Below are 25,568 nucleotides of genomic sequence, written 5' to 3'. Positions count from 1 at the left end.
TGGATATCCAGCACCATTTATGGGAAATATGTTCACTGAAACATAAAGGGAAGGTGAAGGAAGTCCGGTCCCAACTTCTGGACAGATGTAAGAAAGTATGAAGTCTAGCATGAGGAGCCATCTTTATGAGTGAGTTTTCAGTAGAGATACTCCCATGTGGAAAAGTCAGTTGTGCTTGTGGTTACTCCTTCTACCATGAGATGTAAGGAAAATGCATTTTGTTGGTCACAAGTACTCTTTCATAAGAAACTAGGACATGCCTCTTAGAGTGTGGGTCATTTCTGTATCCTTTACTGTCTGGGTTTCTTGATTGCAACTTTTAACAAAAGTGGAGCCTTGAGAGTCATGGCCAAGATATACTCAGTAGAAGACCTGGCAAACCAGTTCTGGCTGTATATTGTTACAACCTTAATCCTCAAGTCTCTACTCAGCTCAAATGTCATTTCAGCTAGCAACAACTAAAGGGAGAGGAGTGCATGCTGTTATACAGAAGATAATATCAGATGATTAATACATGTGCTGGCCATTTTATTCCATCATTGAAAATGTGCTGAATTAACACTTCTGCCAGAATTTTCTTAGTGCTTCATCCCTAAACATATCTCATGTGAATAATTTTTGGCTTCACTGCTAGAGTTTTTTTTGTACAGGATGCTTAATAATACATATTGAAAATGGCAATTCATATTTCTTTGATAACTAGAGCTTTGGATCCAGTGGTTTGTTTTTCTTTAACTGCAGGCTGTAGGTAATGCATGATTTAATAAAATCACTGAGCATTCCCTTCTGAGCACTGATCATGATAGAATAATACAAATGATTGATGTTCACTTCCTTTACAGTAAGCCAAAAAATCTGATCATGGTATCGTAAAAAAGAAATAGCATTTTATAGCAGCAATTAAAGTTGAATGAAAGCTAATGAATTAAAGGGGGAAGTTTTAGTACCTCTTTTAAGGAAAAATTCCAAGTATTTTATGGGATGCATTTATATAGGCTTTAATGTGGAGATATTTTTATACAATAGATATGATAGTTTTTGGTGTAGCATTTAGTGTTTATCAAAAACAATCTAATAGCAAAAAAAAAAAGCAACAGCCTTTACTAAATAACAGGCTTTGTTATTTTGATTAGAATAATTAAATGTTGCTTTATTTTATAGCTGTGAAATGAATATGTAAATGAAGAAACATGTATTTTCTATTGTGGATAGAAGAGAACTCTGCAATTTTTCTTAAGTAATATAATTATGTATAAATTCTACCTGTGAATGCTGTTGAATACCTTCTCCCTGGGGTTTTGTTTTGTTGTGCTGTGCTCCTTCGTATATGTGTACCTTAAAAATCCATCCAGAAGGTAGAGATTTATTATAAAGAATCTCTGAGGAGTTAGAGTTATGATTTGATAATGGTCTAAACCCATGGTCATGCAGTCATGTAGTTTGGCATAAGTGCCAGAAGAGACAATTCCTCCCTTCCTTTTCCATAGTCAGGACTGCCTATTCTTCATGTCCTTCATGCTCCCTGTAGCATTTATGAAGCTAAACCATAGACTGACTGAAAAACTTACCTAATGAAAAGAAAGTGGCTAGCTTGCTGGATGCCTGCAGGAATTATAACATCACCAGAACTGAGCAAACAGCTAGGTGGATGATCTTTTTTTACAGGGACAGAAACTTTGACAGACTGAAGATGAAATCTGGTAATGGTGCTAGTTAGGGGCATAGGGAACAGGGCAGCCCAGTCAACCGAACAGAGGAGGAGCTGTTGTCGTTTTTAAGTTATGGGTGGTTTTTGTTAATTTGGACTCCAAGGAAAAAAATTCCTATTTAACAAAGCCTCTAAACCACACTGTTTCTAGGGAGGCAATCCTCTTGCCCTGCCACATGCCCTGGGTTGGAAGTGGATGAATGCTGGTTGAGGGCCATGGCCCACTGACTGTTCTTCCCATCACCATTTGCCATTTCAGAACAACACAAGGCCAGGTGTTCTTCCCAGTCCATAGATATCCCTCTGTGACATTAAGCATGTTAAGTTTTGTTCACAACAGGCTGATGGAAGATCAACAGATAGTTTACTGTGTTCTTTGAGTCAGTTGTGAACCACTGTTGCTAACTTACTGCTGCCTCAGAGTACACCACATGATCCATGTGCACTGTCACTGGCTAACAATGTAAAAATATTTTTCTCTAGTTTAGCAGTTTCTTTTTTGTTCATTTACTCTTGAAAACTTACATTTCTAATAGTTAATTTTGCAAAATTATGCTGTGATACATGAGAGAAGGGAATCCTAGGCAAAAACAATCAGGAACGAATGAAACCTTGTTTATTTATATTTACAAAACTGTGGTGTTGACTGTTTGATAATTTTCTACATAGTCTCTGTTCATGAAATAATAGAATTTATTATTTTAATATATATATCGATAGGTGATTTATTGTTCCCAGTGAAGACTCGGTCTCATTGTAAGACACACAAATGACATAGCTTGGAATATAAAATCACTGTAAGAAGAGTGACGATGTGCAATCAGATATGTTGTTTACATACACATACATATACACGCTTTATATGAATAATTAGTTGCTTTGTTGCTATTGTAGTATTAAGCATCTTAAATTTATCTGTCATTAGCACACTGCTTCTTAGAATTAGGTGTACAGTTCAGGAGGAAGTTCACAGAGAATGTTTTATGCCAAAGACATGAAGTGAAATGAAATTCTAGACATTTATGGGAGAAAGTGACAAAGCTCTATATAAAATAGGTGGTAGCTGAAGAAGTAGAATTTAACATGCCAAGAGAGAAGAGGAGGCAAAAAAGGGCAAGGTTAAGAAATGATACGAAAAATTCAGTGCATGAAACACAAGAAGGTGGAAGAAGGATTACAAGAGTGGATGAGTGTGTAAAATTGTCCAATTTCCAAGATGCTTAGGAGCTGATGTGCCATTTTCAGAGAGAGAAGCTTTTGTAGGTGTTCATGTGTCTAATAATAATCTGCATCTGTAGCTGCATGAGTGCTTACAAAAATGACCCATATCCATTTAGAATCCTAAATGGATTCAAGGATCTTTGGGTTTTAGGCTGTTTTATGCTTTTGGAATTTTTACCCATTGTGATGAAACCTAAATGGAGATAAGACTAAAAACTGCATTTAGAATGGGCTGAAAGGGAATGGTTGATACGATGTAATGGAGCTTGAGAATAAATGAATCAAAATGAGAACCAAGAGCTTAAGTGAGCATTTAGCTGTGCAGACAAAAAGGAAGAAAATTATCTTTAATGTGTAGAAGCAGCAGCAGAAAGATTTATTTATGATCTGGATTAGGAAGGCTAGGGAAAGGTAAAACAAAAATGCCATTTTTATTGCAGGCTTGAGTGACAGAGCGGATGCTGGTGATGCAGTGCTTGGGTAGCAAAAGAAAGAGGTCAATTTTGGCCATGTTAAGGCTAGGTGAGGTATCAGTGAGATAGCTGAAGTAGGAGATTAGGTAGAAGAGAGGTCGGGAGTGGAGGGGTTAATCTGTGACTTGCCAATAAAACTGCTTATATATTCTGTTTAGTAAATAGTTTTAGTAAGCCTGTATCAGAATCACCAAAAAAAAAAAAAAAACCCACACAAAAAAAAACCCACAAAACAAACAACAAAACAAAACAAAAAAAAAAAACACAAAACCCAAACAAAAGCCATTGATGGTGACTAGATATTTTTAATAAAGGGTGTATTTATTGCAGGTTTCATGACTTGAAGATAGATCTGCTACCAGAAGAATTTTTTCCTATCTTCTATTGTTATAACACAAGGTTTGATTTATGTTTGAATGGAGACAGTGATCCATTAAAATAAATTGCCTGAAAGTGTGCCCAGCAGATCATGTTGACTTTCATTTGTAAAATTTAGTGGTTTAGACTTACAGTTAGACTGACAGGTTACACTAAATGGAAGAGAAGTAAAACTATATTGTGTCATTCCTGCACTGTTTTCTTACTTCTTTTTTTTCTAATATTGTGTTCTGAATCTGCTGCATCACACTGAGCATACAATTCAGTTTATTCCATTTCCGATGTTCAGAGAAGACTTATATTTTCTAAATGATATATTCTATATTAGGGAAAACTAAAACAGATGCTTTCCCAAGTACAGAGTAAATAAACTGCTTAAAGGATGTGATGATGTAGTTGGCTTAATTTATATGTTAATGTGAGTAATGCTATTTTAGATTAGTGCAGCAAATTGCTAAAGGAGGAGTCTCATAGATACCAGCTTTTGAAGATTGGAGTCTGAATATTTAAACAGCAAAAGTTTTTTGAAGGAGAATTTGATTTTCTGAATGCCGTTTGAAAAGCAGGGGGGTTATTCTTACCAAGGACTGTTGATTTTCAAACTGCTTTTCAGGATCTTTGGATTTTCTTATTTTTCATTGTAATCAAACCTACTGTAACTTCTATTCATGTGCTACATTTTTATTTGTCTTAGTTTGCCTTGCCTGCAGTGGTAGAGCAGCATTTATTGCTTTGAAGAATGTCAACAACTTGTCAGTCATGAATTATATTGTATTTGGTTACGTTTTATCTGTGAGAGTATTTTAAAGCTGATTTTACTGGGGGAGGGGAGCAGAGAGTTATTTTCTGTAAGTGTTCATAAGGGTAAAAGTCTTCCCAGTGTACTGATGAAGGTGCTATCTTCCAAAACATACATTAGAGTGTGCCCTAGCGTGGATCTTTGTTGGTCCGCTGCTGAGTAAGTATAGCAACGTATTATAGCATGCTCTTTCTCCCTGACTTCAATTTAACTTTCTTGTTTCATCAAAGTCAATTTCAGACAAGAACTTTAAATGCCAGGAGAGGTAGTATTCATTTTATGAAAATGAGATTTTGATTTGTCATCTGCCGGCACTTCAGTTCATGGCTCCTGAGCTGTACAAGTGTGCTGCATAAGCGGAGTCTTTGTGTGGAAGTAGGAGATGCCTTGAGGAACTAAGAAACAGTTTCTTACGGCAGCATTGCCTCAGCCAAGAGGGAAAGCCAATGTTATTGTAATTGCTACACATGTACTTGGAAGGAACTATTTATAAACAAACAGTATAAACTATTGTGAGAAGACCAGGATAGTTGTAGATTTCATGCTTATGAACAGGTCATCAACAGAACATGGTAATGACTTTAGTAAAGATTCAGTCAGCAATGTCTGACCAAGTGACAGGATGCTGGTATCTGTGAAAGAGTTAAAGTATTAGTAAAAGTATGCATATGGGTTGGCATAAAAGAAATAGGAAGAGTACCAGTGAATAATTAAAATATTTTGTTTCAGATACTGAAATTCTTTAACTGCTCTGTGGTTATAGAAAAGAAGCTTCATTAGTATTAATTATTAAATTATTACTTATGTTCATATATTGTTTGAGGTTTCAATTTTAGTGATTGCTGTGCAAGGTACAATCTTTTACTGTAAGCATATACAGGTATGCTAGTCCATACTCATTTGCTTCGGATAATAGCTGTTAGTTTTTTCCAGTTAAAAACTTTATAGTTATTTTGTACTCTACAGGGTATGCTTTTTGTGATACTCCGCAAATTTACTTTTTGCCTGCCAATACTCATTGGTGATCTCCAAGGTAGATTGAAAACAAATTAAGTATCCATTTTTCAGGAAACGAATGGAAAGTGGCTTGTGATATGGGTTGGTGCAGATAAGAGCAAGTATTTAAAACAAACAAATTTATTTCCCTTTCACTAACAGGAAAAGAACTGGAGGAGAGTAGTTCTGAATCAGTTTAATGTGTGCAAGGAATGTGACTTTGAGGCGTTATGAACCTCTTCATTAATACTGATTAGTTCATCTGACCATATGATAAATCATATGCTCAAAATTTAAGTAAATTTACATCGCAGGTATATGAACATGTAATCCACTGCTTGCTTCTCTCTGGTTGTAGCATTAGAATGCTGCAAAGAATCCATCTACAGGAATCCAGGTCTCTAGACTTATCTGAAAGGAAAGGAGGAGAAAGAAGGGGGTGGAAAGGCATCGTAATGGAAATATTAGAACAAATGTATTATTTTAAGAAGAGGTAAATGGAGTAGGTAACTGTATCTTGAGTCAGTTTGTTACAATGTCTTCCTTTCACTAAGTTAAATGAATGTTGCATTTTTTTGGAGTCCTAGAAAAGCAATATTGCCTTCCAAAAGTTCCAGTAGCACAAGGCAGCACATGTATAATTTTCTCTGACATCTAATTAGCATTTTTCATTTCAGTTTCCAGTTCAGAGAGAAATTATATGATACTGTTGTCTTGCTCCACTGGTATCTTATTTCTGATAGTATGGGGCTTGTTAGAAAATGAATGCCACTTTATTTCAGATATTTCCAATGAGACATCTGCTTCAATGAAAGAAAATAAAACCTTTTTCCAAACTCAGACAGAAATGTTTCTTTTGAATCACTCTTAGCCTTTTTAAAACTATACTATCACAATGCCTGCATGGTAGTCACTCGTCTAGTAGTCCCAGATTAAGAGAAGTGTTTAAATTAAATACAAAGAAATACAGCTGATTATTAAGTTGTGGATACACAATTCCTATGGATTCAGCCCTTTTTTCTACCTTTACCTAATTATTCATCCATTACAAGTTAGTTTGGTCATTATGGTTTACTGCTAGGAAATCGGTTGTCCACCTCTATAAATTTCCAATTGTCTGTTTCTGTCCAGCTCGGGAATATTTAAGATTTAGTCTCTGCAGGTTTAGGAACTAGCACCTTAGTTATTTGGTCCACATTTTCAAATTCCTGCTGATGTGACTGAATTCAGTGATTCAAGATGTTTTATTTTCTTGCCCACCTGAGAATGATTATACAGCAGTTCCTCTATTAGGAGAGGTCACACTAGTTATGTCAGGCACATCCATAACTTTTAAAATATGTTTATAGCTGGTGTCTGTTGTAGTTACAGGGAACGTGATACATGTGTGAGCATCTGATTTTGTGTCTGACAGATAAAAAATATGTGAGGATCCATGCTAGAAACAGGGGACCTGTCAAAATACTGGCTAGTTAATCTGAACTGTTAGTATATTAGATATTCTGACAAAATTGAATCCCTTTTGTTTAAGCTGAATGTTTTCTCTCAGGAAAGTTCATTGCATTGATAGGAGAAAATATAAATTAAAACTATTGCCAGGCTTTGGTTTGCTGTGCTATCTGGGTAGCTGAAACTCCAGGATTTGTTATTGAGACATGGGGTTTTTATGTTTACTCTTACATGTAAATGTTATTTCAAGTTTCACATCAGAATTTCTAAGTTTGGATAGCCTTTCTGAGACATAAAACCTTTATTCTCTTTTCCATATCTTTTGTTCTTTCCTGGTCAGGACATTTTTAGGAGCTTTATCCTATTTATTTATTTTTCTACAATAATACTAGAAACAAAACTTAAAATACACACTCTTGTTTACTGTACTTCATATACTCATGGACGCTAACAGCTTCTCTGCCTCTAATAGATGAGAATAATGGTCTGGGATCATCATCACAATGGAAGTTTTCCAGGCTCAAAATATTCAGTCTATCAATTGGAGTTTTCTTTTACTGTTAACTCTATAACAGATAACTTCAGACCTTAAATTATGTTCCAGAACTGATGAGATGATGAAAAATATGCTGTAAGGGATTTTCTTAAAAGGAGAGACCAAGGAGGAAGGGGGGGGAAAAGGGGATTATATTCTTTTTAGGAGTGATCCGCATTTCAAATTAATGTTTAGATTATGAGGGAAACTTCTTTTGCATATCCTGCCTTTGACAAAATTTAGTGCTGTTTTTATGTATATTTAGTCTGAGACTTCAATTCCATATAAATATTACAAATAAGATTTCGGGTCTTGCTTTAGATTCTTTCTTCCCTCCTACTTGTAGGAACAGGGAGCCCATCACGATATGGGAGGAGCTTGCTGGCGATACCTTAATTTTTCATAGGTTGTTGACACCACATAGACTAAATAAATCCTTTTCATAAAGCATAGACAAGATTGTCAGGGTTTATAGAATAGCACTTTCTTGCATGTAGTCTGTGGTCCCTCCACCCCTATTGGCTATTCTCCTCATAGAGGTTGAAACAGAAATAGCAGGACCAGAAGGACTTGGGTTCTGAAAGATTCATGGCCTGCATCCACTAAACTCTCTCTCTGAAATAATCCCAGATTTTCTTTTTTGTTCGCTCCCCTGTACTTTAAGGCCCACCACTGCACTGCCCGGCATCTCACTCCCCTGGAGCTGGTGTGGCAGTCTGCATGGGCCGGTTAGCCAGACAGAAGAGATAAGGGTTACGTCCTCCCTGCGCTCCTCTTGGGGCTGGGAGTGGTGACTTGATGATTTTTTTCCTTTGACCTGAAGATTTACAGTCTCAGGAGCTGTAGAAATGCAATACTTTCAATCTTTGTGTTTTTATTCACGCTGGACTCCTGGTTTAAAAGCTAGTGGGAGCAAAAATGACAGAGATGGTGAAATTTGCTTTAAGTATGAAACATAGCAAAAAGCTACTAGCCTTGGTCCCAGGAAAGCTAGGAGGCAATAGTACTCCTGTCATTACAGAGAGAAGCTCTTATATCTGCTGGGATATGGACAAGATGGGGCTTTCCAGAGGCACAGCTAGTCCCCAACGTCCCCCTGCAATGACAGCTCAGGTGCTTGCTGCCCCAAACTGCAGCTAAATGCCACCGCCTCATCTGGGGAAGCAGAGGAAAGGGTTGCTATTAACAGCAATAACGACCTTATCAGATCAGTCTCAGTTTCAAAGGGATTCTGCCACTCTCCCACTATCTTCATGAAAGCTGGCATCTTCTTCCTTTCCCCCAAGGATTTAGCATTTCACACAAGTCTATTTAACCAAGAAGCAGACAGGGTTGAAAGTCCTTATATTGTTCAAGCTTCACCTTTACTGGCGACCCCAGAAGGATGAATGCGCTGTAGGGAAGAGCTGAGTATTCTTTGAATCCTGACATAAATTTCTGTCTCTGAGAAGGCTCATTGGTGGGGCAGGATCTGCAAATCCTTTCTAATTGCTCTTTTTCTTATTAAGGGCAAAACCCAAGCTGTTTTGCTTTCTCTCAAAGTTGAATCTCAAGAGGAAAAGAATTCTGGCAAGCCTTTTGCCTCTAGAGGCTGCAGTCCATGGTCCCAAAATGCTTACTGTTTCAGAGCTTTGCAGTGGAAAGCATCCTCTGTTTTGCTTTGTGTGCTGAGACTCTGTCTAGTATTCTCTTTTTTTTTTTTTATTTCACATAATTTTAAATTTATGAGGGGGCATTTACTGCCTCTGTCTGTCCTGAGAGATAAAAGCCTAAGCAGCTTGGAGACTAGATGAACACAAAGCTTTCACTGTGCACTGGAGTGGAGTCTGGGCTTGTCTTTGCACCGAGTGACTAGTACTCAGATCTTTCCTGAATCATAGCTAGGGAGAGAATTATTTTTGGAATTTTACTTCCATATTGAAACACACTGTCACGACACCAGTTACACCAAAGCTGTGATCTGAAGTCAAACCTTAATTTTCAGACAAGCAAAATCCCAGGATTTTTCCTGACTGCCCCACTGAATATGTGTGCCTGATTGCTGGAACCTAAATGCTAGCAGTGTCAGGTCTTCTCAGCCAGCTTTAATTCATGTTTATGTGCAAGGTGAATAATGACATGTGCATAAATGCTGTCACTTACTAGTTGAGAATCTGAAAAGGATCAGGTTTTAAAACTGTCCCTCTATTCTTGACTGTGTGATCACTACTGTTCCATTCCAGAGTAAAGGCAACCAGCTTAGTTTAAATCTTTGTCCCCACACTGCAGACTCAACAGCCATTGACTCACCTCCCTGCTATGTGTATGTAACATTTTTCATGTCCTTATTTTTAAATTATGTGAGTGGGGTTTACAGAAATGCATAGATCCATCCCTATTTCATTACATTTGCAGAATTCCAAACAATTTGCTCCAGTCTGGGAGCAGAGTTATGTTAGAAATGTATACTTTTGAGATTACCACCCCAGATCTGTTGCATTTTTCACAAAGCAAACACGTATTTCATAAAGCCTGAAGAATATATAACTTAGTCAATTTAATATTGTTGAAGCATTATCAGTAATCTGCTTCCCATCTGTGATTCTGAACTCTGTATCATTATGTTGATATTTCATGCTCTCTACTCCATTAACATTTAGGGTGTGTAGTAGGGGCCAACACTTCTCCAAGCACAAGGAATTCAGTAAGATTACAAGATTGGCTTTCACAATGTACAATTTAAAAAGGTACACTGAAATTTGAGATGCTACATATATCTGTGGGGTTTTTTAATTGATGAAGGTAACTTAAAAGTGAAGTTACTCTGTATTTTTTAGAAAGGATTGCTGGATTACTGTTTTTATTTCAAGATGCATGAGATAGTTCCGTAACACTGGTGACAATTTATTAATTATTTATAGTTTGACAGTTAAGACTATAATTATTTTAAGTTCAGAATGCTTTTAAAATTTGCAACAAGACTTCAGAATAAATTACTGTAAAGCAAATTTCTGATTATACAGCATTACATATTAACATGAGACAAAGTGAGACTGAGTAGTGTACAAATGCTTTCTGGAAAAATTAGTGGTTTTAAGGACTCGAATATTTACCTTTGTGTATTTTGGAATGTAATTGTTCTGCAAGATGCAGTCCTGTTTTATTTAAAAATTAATATTTTACTTCTCTGGTTAAATATTGATTCTGTTTACTATTTCAACATTTTATGAATATTTTGTTTTCTCTGGGGACTTTCTATGCATTTTATCAGCTGAATAAATGAAGCAATTCACAAGCCAACTGTCTCTTGCTCTGGATGGCTTTTGGAGACCTTGTCATTCCCTGTAGCCTTTTCTCAGGCCCAGCTGTGTGGCTCTGAAATCACTTGGTAATTAGGTATTTATCAGATTGTATCTGAAAAGGGATGAGACCATTATCTGACACAATTATCTTTGAAAACTGAATCTCTCTTCTGGTACTGCTGAGGACATTCAAAGATACTGTGAGTGTTTAAAGCTAAATGCCTTTGAAAAATCCTTGCTTTTTTAGATCAGGTATGACAGAGGAGTGAAAATGCATTCCAAGGAATATTTTTTTTTTTAACCTCTCAGGAATGGGATTTTCTTTCTATCAGATGTTGTTTCTTTTCCATGTGACTCTGGAAGTACTTTTGACAACAACCACTTCTTCAAATGTCCACTAATTAATAGTGTTTGAACATTGACAGTATTTCTTACGAATGAAGAAATTACCAATTACATCAAGATATTACTAGTGATTTTTTTTTTTTGCCTGTTCAAAAAATGATAAGTATATAGTTCTAGAAAAGCAATTTGGAAACATGCTATTTCATTTTGGGAAATCTGCAACAGATACAGTTTTTTAGAAACACTCCCTTGAAAATATTGGTAGAGACACAAGTTGTTGATTTAATATGCCAAAGAGCAAAAAGAGATAATGCATCAGCAATATAAGATTTATTTATATCATTCCTTGGTTGTATTTTCAAAAAACACGGACTTTTTAACATTTAACCAGCTCTAAAGATTTGTCTATTGAAAAACACAGGGGTCATTCCATTGTTACTGAATTTGTCATAAGGTTAGAATGCAAGCATAATCTTACTATTTTGAAGAGATAGCATTGCTTTTAACAAGTTTAAACCTTTTTGAAGGAACCTATTAAAATTTGAGCAGAAGATACTTAATTCTTTCATCACTTACATGCAAAAGGAGTTTATAGAAATGAAAGGTATCTGATATAATAGGAGTAGAGTACCACTTTCTTTCTTCCTGACATACACGAGTATCTCTAGAGAACTTTGCTTTTTACTTTTGTCATACTATTTTCCAGACTTGAGAAATGATGAGAAAATGGTTTTATATCAGATGTGTTGCTTTCTTCTGAGTAGGTATACACTAGTATCTGATGCTTGGCAGTCTTGTAATTTGGGTTCAGAATCATGTTGAAGTTTTGTTTCCTGGTTGTTGAATAACAGTCAGAAAAAGAAAAAAGCATTTAAAAGATAGCAACCTCATAGATAATCCATTAATTTTGTTATAATTTTTATTCTCATGACTCTGTGAAATTTCTTTTCAGACACCCTACCACAGTCGGTAATCCAACTACAAGCCAGGAATTGTTGTTTTCTTCTTTCCCCTCCCTACTTTATACCTAGTTTTGTATATGGTACTGCATCCAAATTCAACTTTGAATTCAATTAATTTTCCCATAGGGTTTTCAGTAGTGCTGCTACTACAAGATTTACTTCACATTTGCTCGCTTACCCTTATTAAGAGATGGTCCCTTATTACACAAAAAGAGAGTCCCAGGTTGATTAAATGGGATGCAATTTTGAAAAATATGAAATTGCAGGTTTTTAAAAAAACCTAAACAAACCCAAACAGCTGTTTCAAAATTGTCCTGTTTTAGAGTTGTACTGAGCAAGTCAGCTGAAGCTTCTGGAGACTGTAGTTCTGCTCCTTTGTCAGGCTTCTTTAATTGTAGAGAGATTTGGTGTTCTACTAGCGAGAAGTATGACTGGCAGTCTGGCTACAGTTGGGAAGAACAACCCAAAGTGTCACTTTCATCTAGGTTTGAATGACAAGTAAGTTTAAATCTACTAGACTGGCGATGTCTCTAAATCTCCATCGCCTCTTTGTCTCACACAAGTACATGTTTGTGTTCACACACAGAGGGTGTCCTGCACTGTAAAGCTTTTGGTTAAGACCTTCAGATCTTGCCCTTTCACTGGCTTCTTGAAAGTGATGATACAAACATCTTCACTTCTCCCCTCTCTTCCCACAGTTTTTAGCTATATCAGCAGTTTCAACAAAAAAAGGCTAATTAACAGAATGAAATCACCTTCTGGATTTGAGGGAAGTTTTGTCCAGTGAATTTGCTGATGACTGTTACCAATTACCTTTGGCCTCTGATTGCTCCCCGGAGAATGACTGAATATAAAATAGAGAACAAAACCTGTGATACTGTGGGTCTTTGCAAAATAATAGTTTGCAAGTTAGAATTGATTTTTTCATTCCAGGGGAATAATCAACCTGAGCACAACAAGCCCTGTGATGACAGGCAATGGCTTACCATGCTGCATAGCATATTTTAGCATTATTCTATCTGCGCATTCTGCTTACCTGTGGGATCATGAGGTTATTCCCAAAAAAATGTCATCACAAACCTCCTCAACTTTCCATTTTTGACCATGCATTGAGAACGTTTTACAGGATAAGAGATTTTTCTAGTATTCTTCTTTTTTTTTTTTTTTTTTTTTTCCCAAGCCCTAGAAGACATGCCCAGCATACTAGCTCCATCCAGTCAGATTCTGTTCCAGGACCATTTGATACTACTCGCTTTTCTAGTGACTTCACAGTACAGCTTCTGAGCATCTTGTGACTAGTCTTCTGTGAAGGTAGCCTTCTCTCATTATGTGCTACATAATTTATAAAACTGAATTTCCTGAAACAGGATATAGAGTGCTGATTTTGGTGCTGTGGTTCCCGAACAGTGAAGCTGGATAATCACAGCTGAGGCAGGAAGGCATCTCTGGAGATCATCTAGTTCAACCCCCTACTCAGAGCAGTGTCAGCCAGGACAGGTTGCTGAGGACTGTGTTTTATCAGGTTTTGCCTGTCTTCAAGGATGGAGTCCCCACATTTTTCTGGGCTACCTATTCCACTGTCCATCCACTCTCACAGTAGAAAAGTATTTTCTTATATTTGAGTGGAATTTCCTGTGTTTCGATTTGTGCCTTTTGTCCTGTCACTGGGTGCCACTGACAAGAGTCTGGCTCCCTCTTTTTCATTCTGTCCTAGGAGCTATTTATCCACATGGATCAGATCCCCTGAGCTTTCTCTTCTCCTGACTGAACAGTCCCAGCCCATCCCCCCTATGACAGATGCTTCCACCCCTCAATCATCTTTTTGCCCCTTTGCTAGATTCGCTCCCCTAGGTCCATGTCAGTCTTGTACAAGGGAGCCCAACACTGGACACAGCATTCCAGATGTGGCCTCACCAGCGGTGAGGAGAGGGGAAGGATCACCTCCCTCAACTTGCTGTCAACAGGCTTCCCAGAGTAGCCGAGGATATATTTGGATGACTTTGCTGCAAGGGCACATTGCTGACTCAACTTCTTGTCCAGCAGGAGCCTGGAGTCCTTCTTGGCAGAGCTGCTATCCAGCCTTTTGGCTTTTACTGTGTACTGGTGCCTTGGGTCATTTCTCACCAGGTGTAGGACTTGGGATTTTCCTTTGTTGAACTTCATGAAATTGTCTGACCTGCAGAGGTCCCTCTGGCTAGTGGCACAGCCATATGGTGTTATCAGTCATTCTGCCCAGTTTTATGTCCTCTGCAAACTTGCTGAGGGTGTACTCAGTCTCGCTGTCCAGGTCACTAGTAAAAATGTTAAACAGTATTGGACCCAGTATCAACCCCTGGGGTATACCACAAAGAAATGGTCTGCAGCTGGACTTTGTGACCCTGATAACAGTCCTTTAATCCTGGCAGTTCAGCCAGTTTTCAGTCCACCTCACCCTCTGCTTACCTAGCTTGTATTTCATTAGCTTCTGTATGAGTATCTTATGGAAGACGGTGCCAAAAGCCACCTTAAAGTCAAGATAAACAACATCCACTGGTCTCCCCTAATCTACTAAACCAGTCATCTCATTGTAGAAAGCTTTCAGGTTGGTTAAACATGATTTCCTCTTCATAAAACCATATTGACTACTCCCATTCACCTTCTTGTCCTTCCATGTGCATGCAGTTGGTCTCCAGAATAGGTTCATTCATCACCTTCTCAGGGATTGAGATGAGGCTGACAGACCTGCTCCTCCCTGGTTCCTTCATACTGAAGATAGGGGTGACATTTGCATTCTTCCAGTCCTCAGGAGCCTCTCCTGATTGTCACAACCTTTCAAAGCTAATGCCTTGCAGTGACATTGGCCAGCTCCCTCAATTCTTACGGGTGCATCTTCTCAGGACCCAGGGACTGGTGTGTGTGGGTAGTTTAAGTGCTCCCTCACCTGATCTTCCTCCAATGAGAGCAAGTCTTCCTTAGTCCAGACTTCCTTTCAGGGACCTGAGATTCCTGAAGTCTGGTCTTTCCAACAAAAACTGAGATTTAAAAAGAGGCATCAAATACCTCAGCCTTTCCTGTGTCCTTTGTCCACAGGTCCCCCACATCATTTTCCTTGGTCTTCCTTTTGCTGCTTATATACTTGTAGAAGCCCCTCTTGTTGCGTTTCACATACCTTGCCAGCCTGACCTCCAGGTGAGCTTTGGTTTTCCTAACTACAGCCCTGCATGCTCAGACAGTGTCTCTATATTGCTTCTGGCACAGCAGGCAGAAAAGACAGAAAGCAGTAAGTTCTCAGTAACCTTATTTCACTCCTTGAGAGAGACCAAGAGTCTGGGGGTGAGCCAGGGGCAGGAGCCTGCAGAGCATTGTCAGTTTTCTCAAGTGACCCCAATTCACACAACAATTGGAAATCATTGTTTTACAGTTAATGGGACTGTTTGGGGGGTTTTGGGGTTTGGTTTGGTGTTTTTTTTTTTTTTTTTCCCCCCCCCCTTTTCTTTCTCTTTACACTCCTTAACACCACACTTCATGTTTCATACCTTGCATTGCACAACTATTACATTATAAAGATATTGCTTCCCTATGCAGAAATCATGTTCTGTTGCTCACTATCTCACTTCAGTACTCCTCTGTGAGGAAAACTTCTTTGTTAAAGTTGTCCCTTGTTCAAAATTAATCTCAGTTTATATAGCCAGACACATGAAGGAACAGTTAGAGATTAGCAGAGTGATTGTTTATGAGACTGAGACTGGTGGGAGAAATGTTTCTTTTGTGGTATGTTTGGCTTCTCACACTGTGCTTTCATGTGTAGGCAGCATAGTAGAGGGTATTTAGGGTTTAGGCTACAGCTTATGTCATGTACCACGGTTTGTCAGGCTGATACTGCTGTTTGGGCTTCATGCTGCAGTCTTTCAGTATGAGTGGATGAACATGAACACAGGTTTTGTTGTTGTTGTTTTTTTTTTGCTGCATTAAAAAAAACAAAAAACAAAACAAAACAAAAAAAACAACAAACAACCCACAGCTTAAAATAAGTGAAATATAAATCTTGCGTCATAATTGTTAAAACTGACCTAACACTTGATTCTAAAAAAGCAAATGTTTTGGAATATTAAAAGATTAATTAAGGTGAGCCTCATGAATGTCTGCTGAAACTATCACTGGAAGGATTACAGTCCAGATCTGTGGATGCTCTATACTGATAACTACTCTGGTAGTATTATTTTAGCTGCTTTGATCTTAGTAGAGTTGACTAGAACAGAAAAGGAGCAGGCCAGAGTTTTTCCCCCTAGTTCATCAACCCTCTGTCATTCTTGCTCCTAAATAGAAACAGTTGAGACAATGTGTGGCAGTGCTTCCTTCTCATCATCCTGGAACTCCAAATAAATTCAGTTTAACAAAGTCAGGATGTTTAAAATAATAGAAGAAAGTTCTTAATTTCAGTGATATATAACTTTACTGATGATAATGCACAGGAGGAGTAAGTTCAGGAGTAGTATTGGTCTAAACAGAGATGACCAGAGAACTGGGTGTCCAACTAAAACACATTAGGACTTTTTAACAAAAAGATTGAAAGGATGGGAAGGTCCATCCAATATCAGCAGGCCTAACAACGCATGACAAGCTTTAAAAATTTTCTGCATTCAAAATGATTTAACATTGTTTCAGAAGGAAGAGTTTCCATTTTTTCTGCTTTCAATTAAATTTTGCCATTTCACTTCAAAGTGGCTTTTGGGTAAGCCGCAAATGAATATTCTGTCTCATCCTGTAGGTAAACAATTTCCTTAAGAATAATATTTACCAAAGTGCATAGATTTTATAAAGGGAAGTTATTTTTGCAAGTTAGAATCTTAATCACCTGACTTTTGTGTCCTTTTTTTGTTCAACATACTGTCAAAATCTAGTCTTACCAAGCTGGTTACCATTTCTGAGAAAAGCAACAATAATAATCAAACTGTAAAAAAAAAAATAAATAAAAAGGGAAAAAGAAATGAAAACCAGCACTAGTTTTGGTCTTGTCTCAGTGTCTTTGCTTCTTCTGCTGAATGCTGCACTGGCTATAGTGATAAATAGCAGTATACTTGGGAAGTGGAAGAAAATAATTGATTAGACCCTTTCCCTGCATTTACCATAGTGCTTCTTTCCCCTCTGGGTTTGTGCAGTTTAATTTGCCATTGATTCTTTAATGATTATAATGTCATAGAGGAGCCAGTGTTTATCTTCATTGTGCACTCCAGACAATGTGTTGGACCTGAATCTTTTCTTGCACGGTCTGGTGTAGATCTGCAGTCATTTGATATGGAGTTAAGTGAGGTCTCAAGCCAGCTGAAGTTTGTTGGGGGAGTGCATTCTTCTTCTGTCACTCACAACGTCTAATTAGTGCTGGTCCTTATTCTGCTATATTAGTTTTGTATTTCAGACACTGAGAGACTAATTTCAGAGAAGAACCAAACACAGAAGGATTTAGCTCAGTAATTATAATCAAAAAGTTAAATGTTATGACACTAAGAAATTTGTATATGAATAGAAATTGTAAATACATGTGGCAGATACTTCATGGGCTTTTGGTATATATTAAGGGAAGCAGTGTTTTAAATTGCCAGCTGAATCCCATTGGTTGTGATACACTTCTGTGGGTTTCTTCCACTATAGTGTACTACTTGGATTGCAGACTGTGGCAGTACACTATGATAAGAAAGATCTTGTTTCTCTTCTGACGGTCAAAACTTCTGTCTGAAAACCATTTTCCATTCTGATGACATATTTTTATACTTTATCTTCCCTGTGATCAGGGCTACTGTTTCAGAAGAAAGCACTATAGTTCAAATATAGAGAATTAGCCTCCTATTCAGGATTGGTTTTGAGGAGTATCTGTAAAAATTGTTTTAAATTGTAGACTAAAAATCTTTGTTTTCATATTAAAATTATTTGGCTTCAATAAAGCCATCTTCACTGAAATTGTATGTAAGAATAATGTTTTTAATAACACTGAAATAATTTCAGGTTTTAGAATTAAATGTTCTATTGCAAACATAAAACACAAGCAGAATTAGAGGGCAGAAAAGGTTTTAACAAACAAGCCAGGCAGTTAATGTCTGAGCTCCCTGTGGAGCTCTGTCACATACAAAGAGGTCAAAAAGAAGTCATAGTCTGCCGATTAAGTAAATGGAAGTGAGAGGTATGGAAAAGACAAAACTTTGGATTCATGCATGGGGTGCCTTCACAAATAGGGCAAGTGCCATAAAGTAGGTTGCTGGGACTTATCTCCCCCCAGTTTTCATGATTGTGGTGGTTTAACCTTGGCTAGAGAGCAAAATGTATTGCTGATTAAAATAGAGTTGGATGGTAAGAAAGACAAAGACTAAAGCACTCCCCCCCCACATTTTTCCAAGGCTCAACTTCACCCCTTCATCCACAACTCCTCTACATCTACCCCCCTCCCTCCCTTCCCTGGAGTCGTGCAGGGGGTTGGGGAATGGGAGGTTGTAGTCAGTCCATAACAGCTCTTCTCCGCCTCTCCTTCTTCCTCCTCACACTTTTCCCCTGCTCCACTGTAGTTACTTTGCACAGGCTGTAGTCCTTCAGGATGAACCTGCTCCTTTGTGGGGTCCTCCATGGCTTGCTGTGTGGACATCTGCTCCAGCATGCTCCTCTCCATGGGCATCAGAGGAATCTGCTCTGGCACCTGGAGTACCTCCTCCTCCTCCTGGAACCTTGGTGTCCCTCTCCTGTTTCTAACCCCTTTCTCTCCTATTCTTCTTCCTATCTGGCATTTTGCCCTTTCTTACACAGGCTTTCTAAGAGGCACCATCAGCTTGGCTGGCGCGCTCAGCTGTGCCCTGCGGTGGGTCTATTGGAGCTGGATGTGTCTGGCAGCAGGCTGCCCCTGGCATCTCCTCCCTGCAGCACCCCCTCTCTGCCAGCACCTTGGCACATAAACCCGATACAATTTGGTCCACAAATCAAATTCTGCATCTAGAACATGTGATCTTAACTCCTATTGAGATCAGGAGGAGTTGTGTTGTGCCACTGTATGGGAACACCTAGACTCTTACTATATCTCTGAGTCCTCGAATGATTTTGCAACATGTATTAGTGAAATGATTCTTTCATATTGATGTATATTGTGTGAACACCTCACATAGTGTCAAAGTAAATCCTTAAGTGAAAGTATTATTTTTTTGTTTGTTTCAGCAAACAAAATTCAGTGGGCTGTCTCATCAGCTCTGAGTTAAAAACAACATTTAATGTTGTATTTTCAGGCAGAAAGTACAGATGAAGAAACTGTAGGAATTTGAAGTCAACATAGTAAATAGTTTTATAAAGCAAGCCTGTATTACTGTATAGAGAAAGGGATCAATATTCTGAAGGCCTGAAGTTACAAATCCTCATTTCAGTCTTGGAGTCATATCATGAATAGCATTTAGAGAGGCATATAACACCTTGGCCATTGATTGCCATTAATGCTGTCATTAAGACCTGTCAGGATGTTTGCAACAGAAAAGCAGTCATACAAGGGATGGGGGAAATTAAAAGAATGGGAATGGAAGGAACTGGTTTTTTTGTGCACAGTGCAGATGAATTGAGAAATATGAAGAAAAGATATTTTGTGGGATTCAGGTAATAGCAGTAGTAGGAAATGGAGATTATTATTGCTGGTTGCTAAGATAATAGAAGCGCAGGTATAACACAAGAAGCAAATGTACAGTACAGCATGTGTAGGTGATTGAATCTATTCATATTTAACTTATTCACTCATTTTTGAAAATCCAGAAGTATCAGATGACACCGAATACTCCCAATAACAATGCAACTCTTCTTATCTGCAGTCATTAATTATATATTAGGTTTACAGCTGAAAATTCTGTGTCCCAGCAGACTGAAGAAGTGACTGACGGCACCATAGGTTTTTCCACTGTTACAATTCTGTCTGCTGGCCTTTAGGTGATACATGAGTCATAATCCAGGCTGTTCATCTCCGAGTATACATTCTTAACTACAAGGGGAATGAGTACAAGCAGAGAGAAATGAGACGTGGGTTGTAACGTTATCAATGTCTAACATAATTATTGTTGCAGTAGAGCTTCATGCGTCAGCCTGCTTCACACTTACAGTTGTGTTTGGTGGTCTAATTGTTGGTTAGGGTCAGGCAATTGTGTGCATCTAGTAACTCGACTGACACTTAAAAGAGCGTCTCTTTCGTCATCAAGAATTTGACAGGAACCTCAGATACTATGCAATGTATTGGACATTAGTCACACACATTTGGGTTTTTATTGAAATAAAGGCCCTTTAAAAAACAAATAAACAAACAAGCAAAACCCCAACAAAACCAAAACACTAATCCCATTTATTTACAGATTGTGTGTATTTAATTAAAGAGATTGTCTAAAAAACATCTTACTGTTTTTTAGAAATGTATAGAGAAGAGGCATTTTGAACAGGTTGGTATGCTGTAAACAAAGCCTGAGGAGTTCTGTCAAAGCCTGTAGTAAGCAAGAACGTAGCTGAAGCATAAGAAATGAGTAGGATGAACAATGGTTATTTTTCAACAGTGGTGGAGTTGTGAATAGTTTTCAACCTGCAGTGGTCAGAAAAATGAGTGTAAAAGTCACATTTTGATTAAAAAGATTTTAATCTTTCATAGATTCCATTTCCCCACCAGCTGGATGAAAATTTTCTACCCTTAGGAACAGAGAAACTCACCAGAAATTTACCATAACTGTTCAAGTCATTACTGGGTAAAATTATCCCTAATCTAATTCAGTGAAACACCATGCCATAAGGAGAGGACTAGTGTAAAGCTTTAATCCTGCTTGTATAGAAAGCCGAATAGCGTTGAAACATTTTAAATTTAGGCAAATATTTAAGAATTTCATTGAACTGAGTTGGAGTAAACCTACACTGAATTATCTTACTGAACTGAAAATTTCTTTAGTAACTTGACCAAGCAACATACAGCACTTGAAAATATGCATGTGCACTATGGGGCTCCTCATGTCTCCCTTTAAAATATATGGTTTTGGGGTTGTTTGCTCTGCAAGGATATTTAATACTCTGGTTGTGGTTTACAACTTCCTAATTGTTAGAAAATGTAACATTATTTTAATAGCTAAAACTGTATTGAAACCAGCACACTTCATAGTTACACTGAGAAAAAATATTTGGAAGTACCTTAAATTTATCATTAATTTGTTTTTTCTTATTTCCATTGTGTATTGCAGGTAGCATTTACATTAGTGCTGCTGTGCTGGTGTAATGCAAGGAAGGACACATCATGAAATGGAAACATTATCCTTTTTTGGTCATAGTAGCTGTATTCAGCCTTTCTAGATGCCATCAGTTACTGGGTCAGCTCATTCCAGGTAGGTACCTTTTATTTAAACATAAATGTTCATGTTTTTATGAATAATTTTTATGCTGTCTGTGTGAATATGTAAATGTATGTACCTGAAGTTCTCTCTCTGTGTATAGGTCTGTGTGTGTGTGTAGTTAAGAAATCGATGAGCATATCTGCATATTTAAAACACAGAATTTAGTAAGTACTGTATTGTCTGTGCTGCAATGAGTTCTTTTTTTTTTGACTGCAAAGGAAAATATAGAAAAGGAGTGGCCTGAAAGTATAAGTACGAGAAAGTTAAGGTGGCTATTAAAGCATTCTTTTGATTAGCACTGTTGGTGGAGAGAAGAAATACGGAGTGCAGAAACAGACTTGAATATCAGAGAGAATAGGAAATCTATAGGGAACCTTTCTGAAGAAGAAGAAAAACAGCACCAACTGTGAAATAGTTGAAACGTAGTGTTTTCAATGAAGTCCTAGAGAACAGGGATTGTCCTGGTGCTTGCATATGGCAGGTCTTACTAGTGCAGAGTAAGCATATATAAAAATGGCAAGATACTGTCCAACTTTAATGAGAAGGTGGTGGTAAAATAGGTAACCCTGTACTGCTTCAATGAACAGTGGATTTTTATTGAAGTAACATAGAGAAAACATCTTTTTTGTTGTGTTGTGTGTTTTTAGGAATAAATCTATAAAACCAGCTTCTGAATCATTCTGCATCATCTTCAGTATTTTTTAGGGAAAAACCCAAACGAAACTTTGATCAGTATGGCTAACAATGTACAACCTTTTAGTAAACTGTAGGAAAACACAATAGACATATAAAAAATAAAGTGTCATGCTGTTTTTTTGCTGGTTGTTTTTTCCGCTTTGCATCTTAATGATAATGTAGGAAACTTTACTGACTGGATATCTAAGTTCAATATATTGTGCATGCAGAATTTTGTGGATATACAATTCTTCTCCACATATATGTAGGCAACTAGTTCATATATAGAGTACTGAATGGAAAGAGAAAGGAAAAGGTTTTTTTTCCTTCAAGGATTTGTTGACCTATAATGAGTGGTGGCTCATGGAAAGTAAATTAAGGAAATTAATTGATTTTTTTTTCTGGTTTTGTTGGTTTCAAATGCATTATGTAGGAAATGTAAAAAGACTGCAGAATAAAGGAAGATGTAAATTAAAATCCTAATTTTAAAAGTTTAACCTCAGACTTATAATTTCAAAGCAATTTACCTGTCACAAAGACACTTACCACCCTTTTTTAAAGGAACGCCTGCAGATCCAAATGTATGTGCATGATAGCTACCTCCATCCACTTGCATTGGTTTCAATTTAGTCATAGTTTTGTAGATGCTACCGAAAAGACTGTTCGCATTGTATTACTATTTCCATCAAATTAGTTTCAGAATAAAATCACAGGTGGCATTTTGATTTCGTCCCTGCTTTGTAATTTTCATCACAGACCTCAGACTTGAACCAATAGATTACTGTACTTGGCCAGACATCAGCATGCTCAGACTCATTGGCAGGGTGCCAGGAGTGTGATTATCACAAAAGATCAAATAAAGCTGGATTATTTTTTTTTCTTTCAGCAGTTCATCCCATTCATTTTGCTCTTTTCATGTATTTTCCTTACAAAGGCACTCCTCTCATTTTTTTTTAATGCACAGAAAGAGAGAGACCTGTGCAAACTAACAAACTTTTTCCTTCATTTAATGGGGAGAAAAAAAATAGTTTATTTGGAATTCTGCTGTATCCATAAAAAATATCAATAGAGCAATAGGTTATTGCTTTTTCTGAGGATTGCTAAAAGCACTAAACGGCTAAAATGTCTGTGATCATAGTACTACTAAATTGTGCTTTTTTATTTCAATAAAAAACATGTTTTCAAAATAACGGATTCAATTAATTTATTTTTAGATCATGTTATCAGAAATCTTTAAAAAATTAAATGTTATGGTTTCAAACTCCAATTCTGTCTTATCTAAAAATTGAAAATTGTTCCAGCTTATTGATGACATAGCTTTAATTTAATATAACAACCTATCAGTAATATGTTAAAGCTTACCCTCAGAACTGGAATTCTCAGCTTCAGTAAAATGTGATGAATTTTAATGGTGGTCTTATAACTTTGAAACATTTATTATAGTTTTTGCTGAATCTTTTCATATATTCTTGTTGAGTCTCACTCTTTTGCATATGAGGTCCACAGGGAAGTACTGTCTCCCCCCTTTATTAAAATCACGGCTGAGCCTTTCATCTCATGTCATTACATCTTACCTCTAATTCACATATAAAATACACTCGCAATTCCACTATGGCTGTCTCCTGGGGCATACAGTATCTCTGCCTTGGCACATCTTTATTTAATCAGGGGCTGAACGTTATCTGGGAAAGATACGATTTTTCTTTGCAGTTGTTCTGCATATTTAAAAGCTGGAAAACTCAACAGTTGATTTTAAAGTGCACTGATCTAAGAAAACATGGCATTAACTAGTGCTATATTATGTTTTGATGCATACGTTAGAGTTCTATGTTTTCAGTTAAGTCACTGAAGTGTTTTAAAGTTACCAGTTACTACATTGTCAAAAAACCATACAACTATAAATCTGACATGCAGCAAAAGATTTTAATACTTTAAACTGAGCTTAATTATTTATTTATTTATTTATTTATTTATTTATTTATTTAAATGTCAATAGAAGTGAGTGCAAGCTTTCAAATTGGTGGGCTGTTAATAAAGACAGTAGGAGCATTCCTCATGGATTTGGTTTGGCTTGGGTTCAGGTCTTTTAGAAGAGGGTGTTGTGCAAGTGCCCTTCATCTGAACTGGAACAGATGACAGATATTTGGGATCTAGTCAATCCTCGCGCTTTACAGAGATATCTGGACAAGCAAAGCCTTGTAAAACCATGGAATAACAAATTTTTAATGCTCCTGATAGAGTATTGCTAGATTTTTGTAACAGAATTTTCTGTTGATCTTGCGGAGAGGAGGATTAGGAGAAAGCCTGTTTTGAAGCCAGATTTTGGGGAAATTTTTATAGAAGTGTGTAGACCTCTATTGTCCATAAGTACTGTCTTTCAGTACTTGAGCAAAGACTGATGTTGCACTAGAAAACCTGATATATTTCTATCATTTCCAAGTAAAAAAAAAAAAAGATTTATTTTCTGACTTTTTGTTTCAATTTTTAAATCTGTAAAGTGCATTGTTTCTCCAGGAAATAGGTTTCCTTTAGGAGATGCAGATATATAACAAAGTATAAGAGAGATAAAACATACATAGCAAAATGTAAATTTGAGAAATATGTTTTGTTAGTGTAAGTTTAAAAAAAGGAACCACAAAACAACCCTCCCTGGTAATCATAGAAGCTTACTGAAATCCTGAAGAGAACCAGCCCAGGATTTGACCTCTTCTGAGGTAGGTAAGGATATTTTAAACTTCATTTTTGCTAATATTTCTTGGCTTACTAATGAAACACTACAGGAAATACATTCACTATCCAAGCTTGTTTGCCTCTTTCAACAGGAGACAGTTATTATTCATAATGAAGCATTCATAAATTAAAATTGTCTTTTTTCACTGCCTCTAACATGCTAAGGTGTAAGCAATAATTTTTGGAATCTGAAAACTCATATCAGAACTTTTGTGAACTAAATTCTTTGGTGTGATTTTTTTAAAAAAATCACTGTTACCTTTTCAGTACTCAAGGCTGTGATCTAGCTAGTGAAAAGATTTGTAGTTTTCATCTGTCACTTGCTTGTTCAACTGCTGAATTTGTCATCTGAATACAATGCTTTGGGTTTATATGTGCGATTGATACATTTTTACAAGAAATTCTATATTCCTCTTGTTTCCCTGCAACCTATGAGGGTACCTTGAAAAAAATGGTTCCTAGCACTGAAAGATCTTCATTTGCTGCTTCATAAAGAAGATCAGTGTCTTGTATAATGTAATATGTACTCATTCATTCTTCTGTACTTTTTCAGTGCCTGAATGAATTTTCAATCAAATATCCAAAATAAATCTCTCAATGATCTGAATAATGCATTAAATAGTTCAGGTGAAGAATTGAGCTAGTTTTATGGTTATGCAGGATTTT

At 37.0% G+C, this 25,568-nt stretch overlaps 1 protein-coding gene across 5 annotated transcripts in view; it reads left to right on the top strand.

The window, feature by feature from the left end:
* Positions 1 to 25,568, top strand: part of ROBO1 (roundabout guidance receptor 1) — a 740,888-nt gene that overhangs the window by 72,011 nt on the left and 643,309 nt on the right. For all 5 annotated transcript variants that reach the window (XM_032989478.2, XM_032989487.2, XM_032989502.2 and 2 more), the window contains exon 2: positions 21,348 to 21,488. In XM_032989478.2, coding sequence (XP_032845369.1) covers positions 21,401 to 21,488 — 88 coding nt within the window. In that variant the 5' untranslated portion in view covers positions 21,348 to 21,400. The remainder of the gene's footprint in view (positions 1 to 21,347; positions 21,489 to 25,568) is intronic.

The sequence above is a fragment of the Tyto alba genome, unplaced genomic scaffold (genome assembly GCF_018691265.1).
Source record: "Tyto alba isolate M040663 unplaced genomic scaffold, T.alba_DEE_v4.0 Super-Scaffold_14, whole genome shotgun sequence".
NCBI classification, from domain to species: domain Eukaryota; kingdom Metazoa; phylum Chordata; class Aves; order Strigiformes; family Tytonidae; genus Tyto; species Tyto alba.
This window is presented reverse-complemented; position numbering and strand designations above follow the sequence as displayed.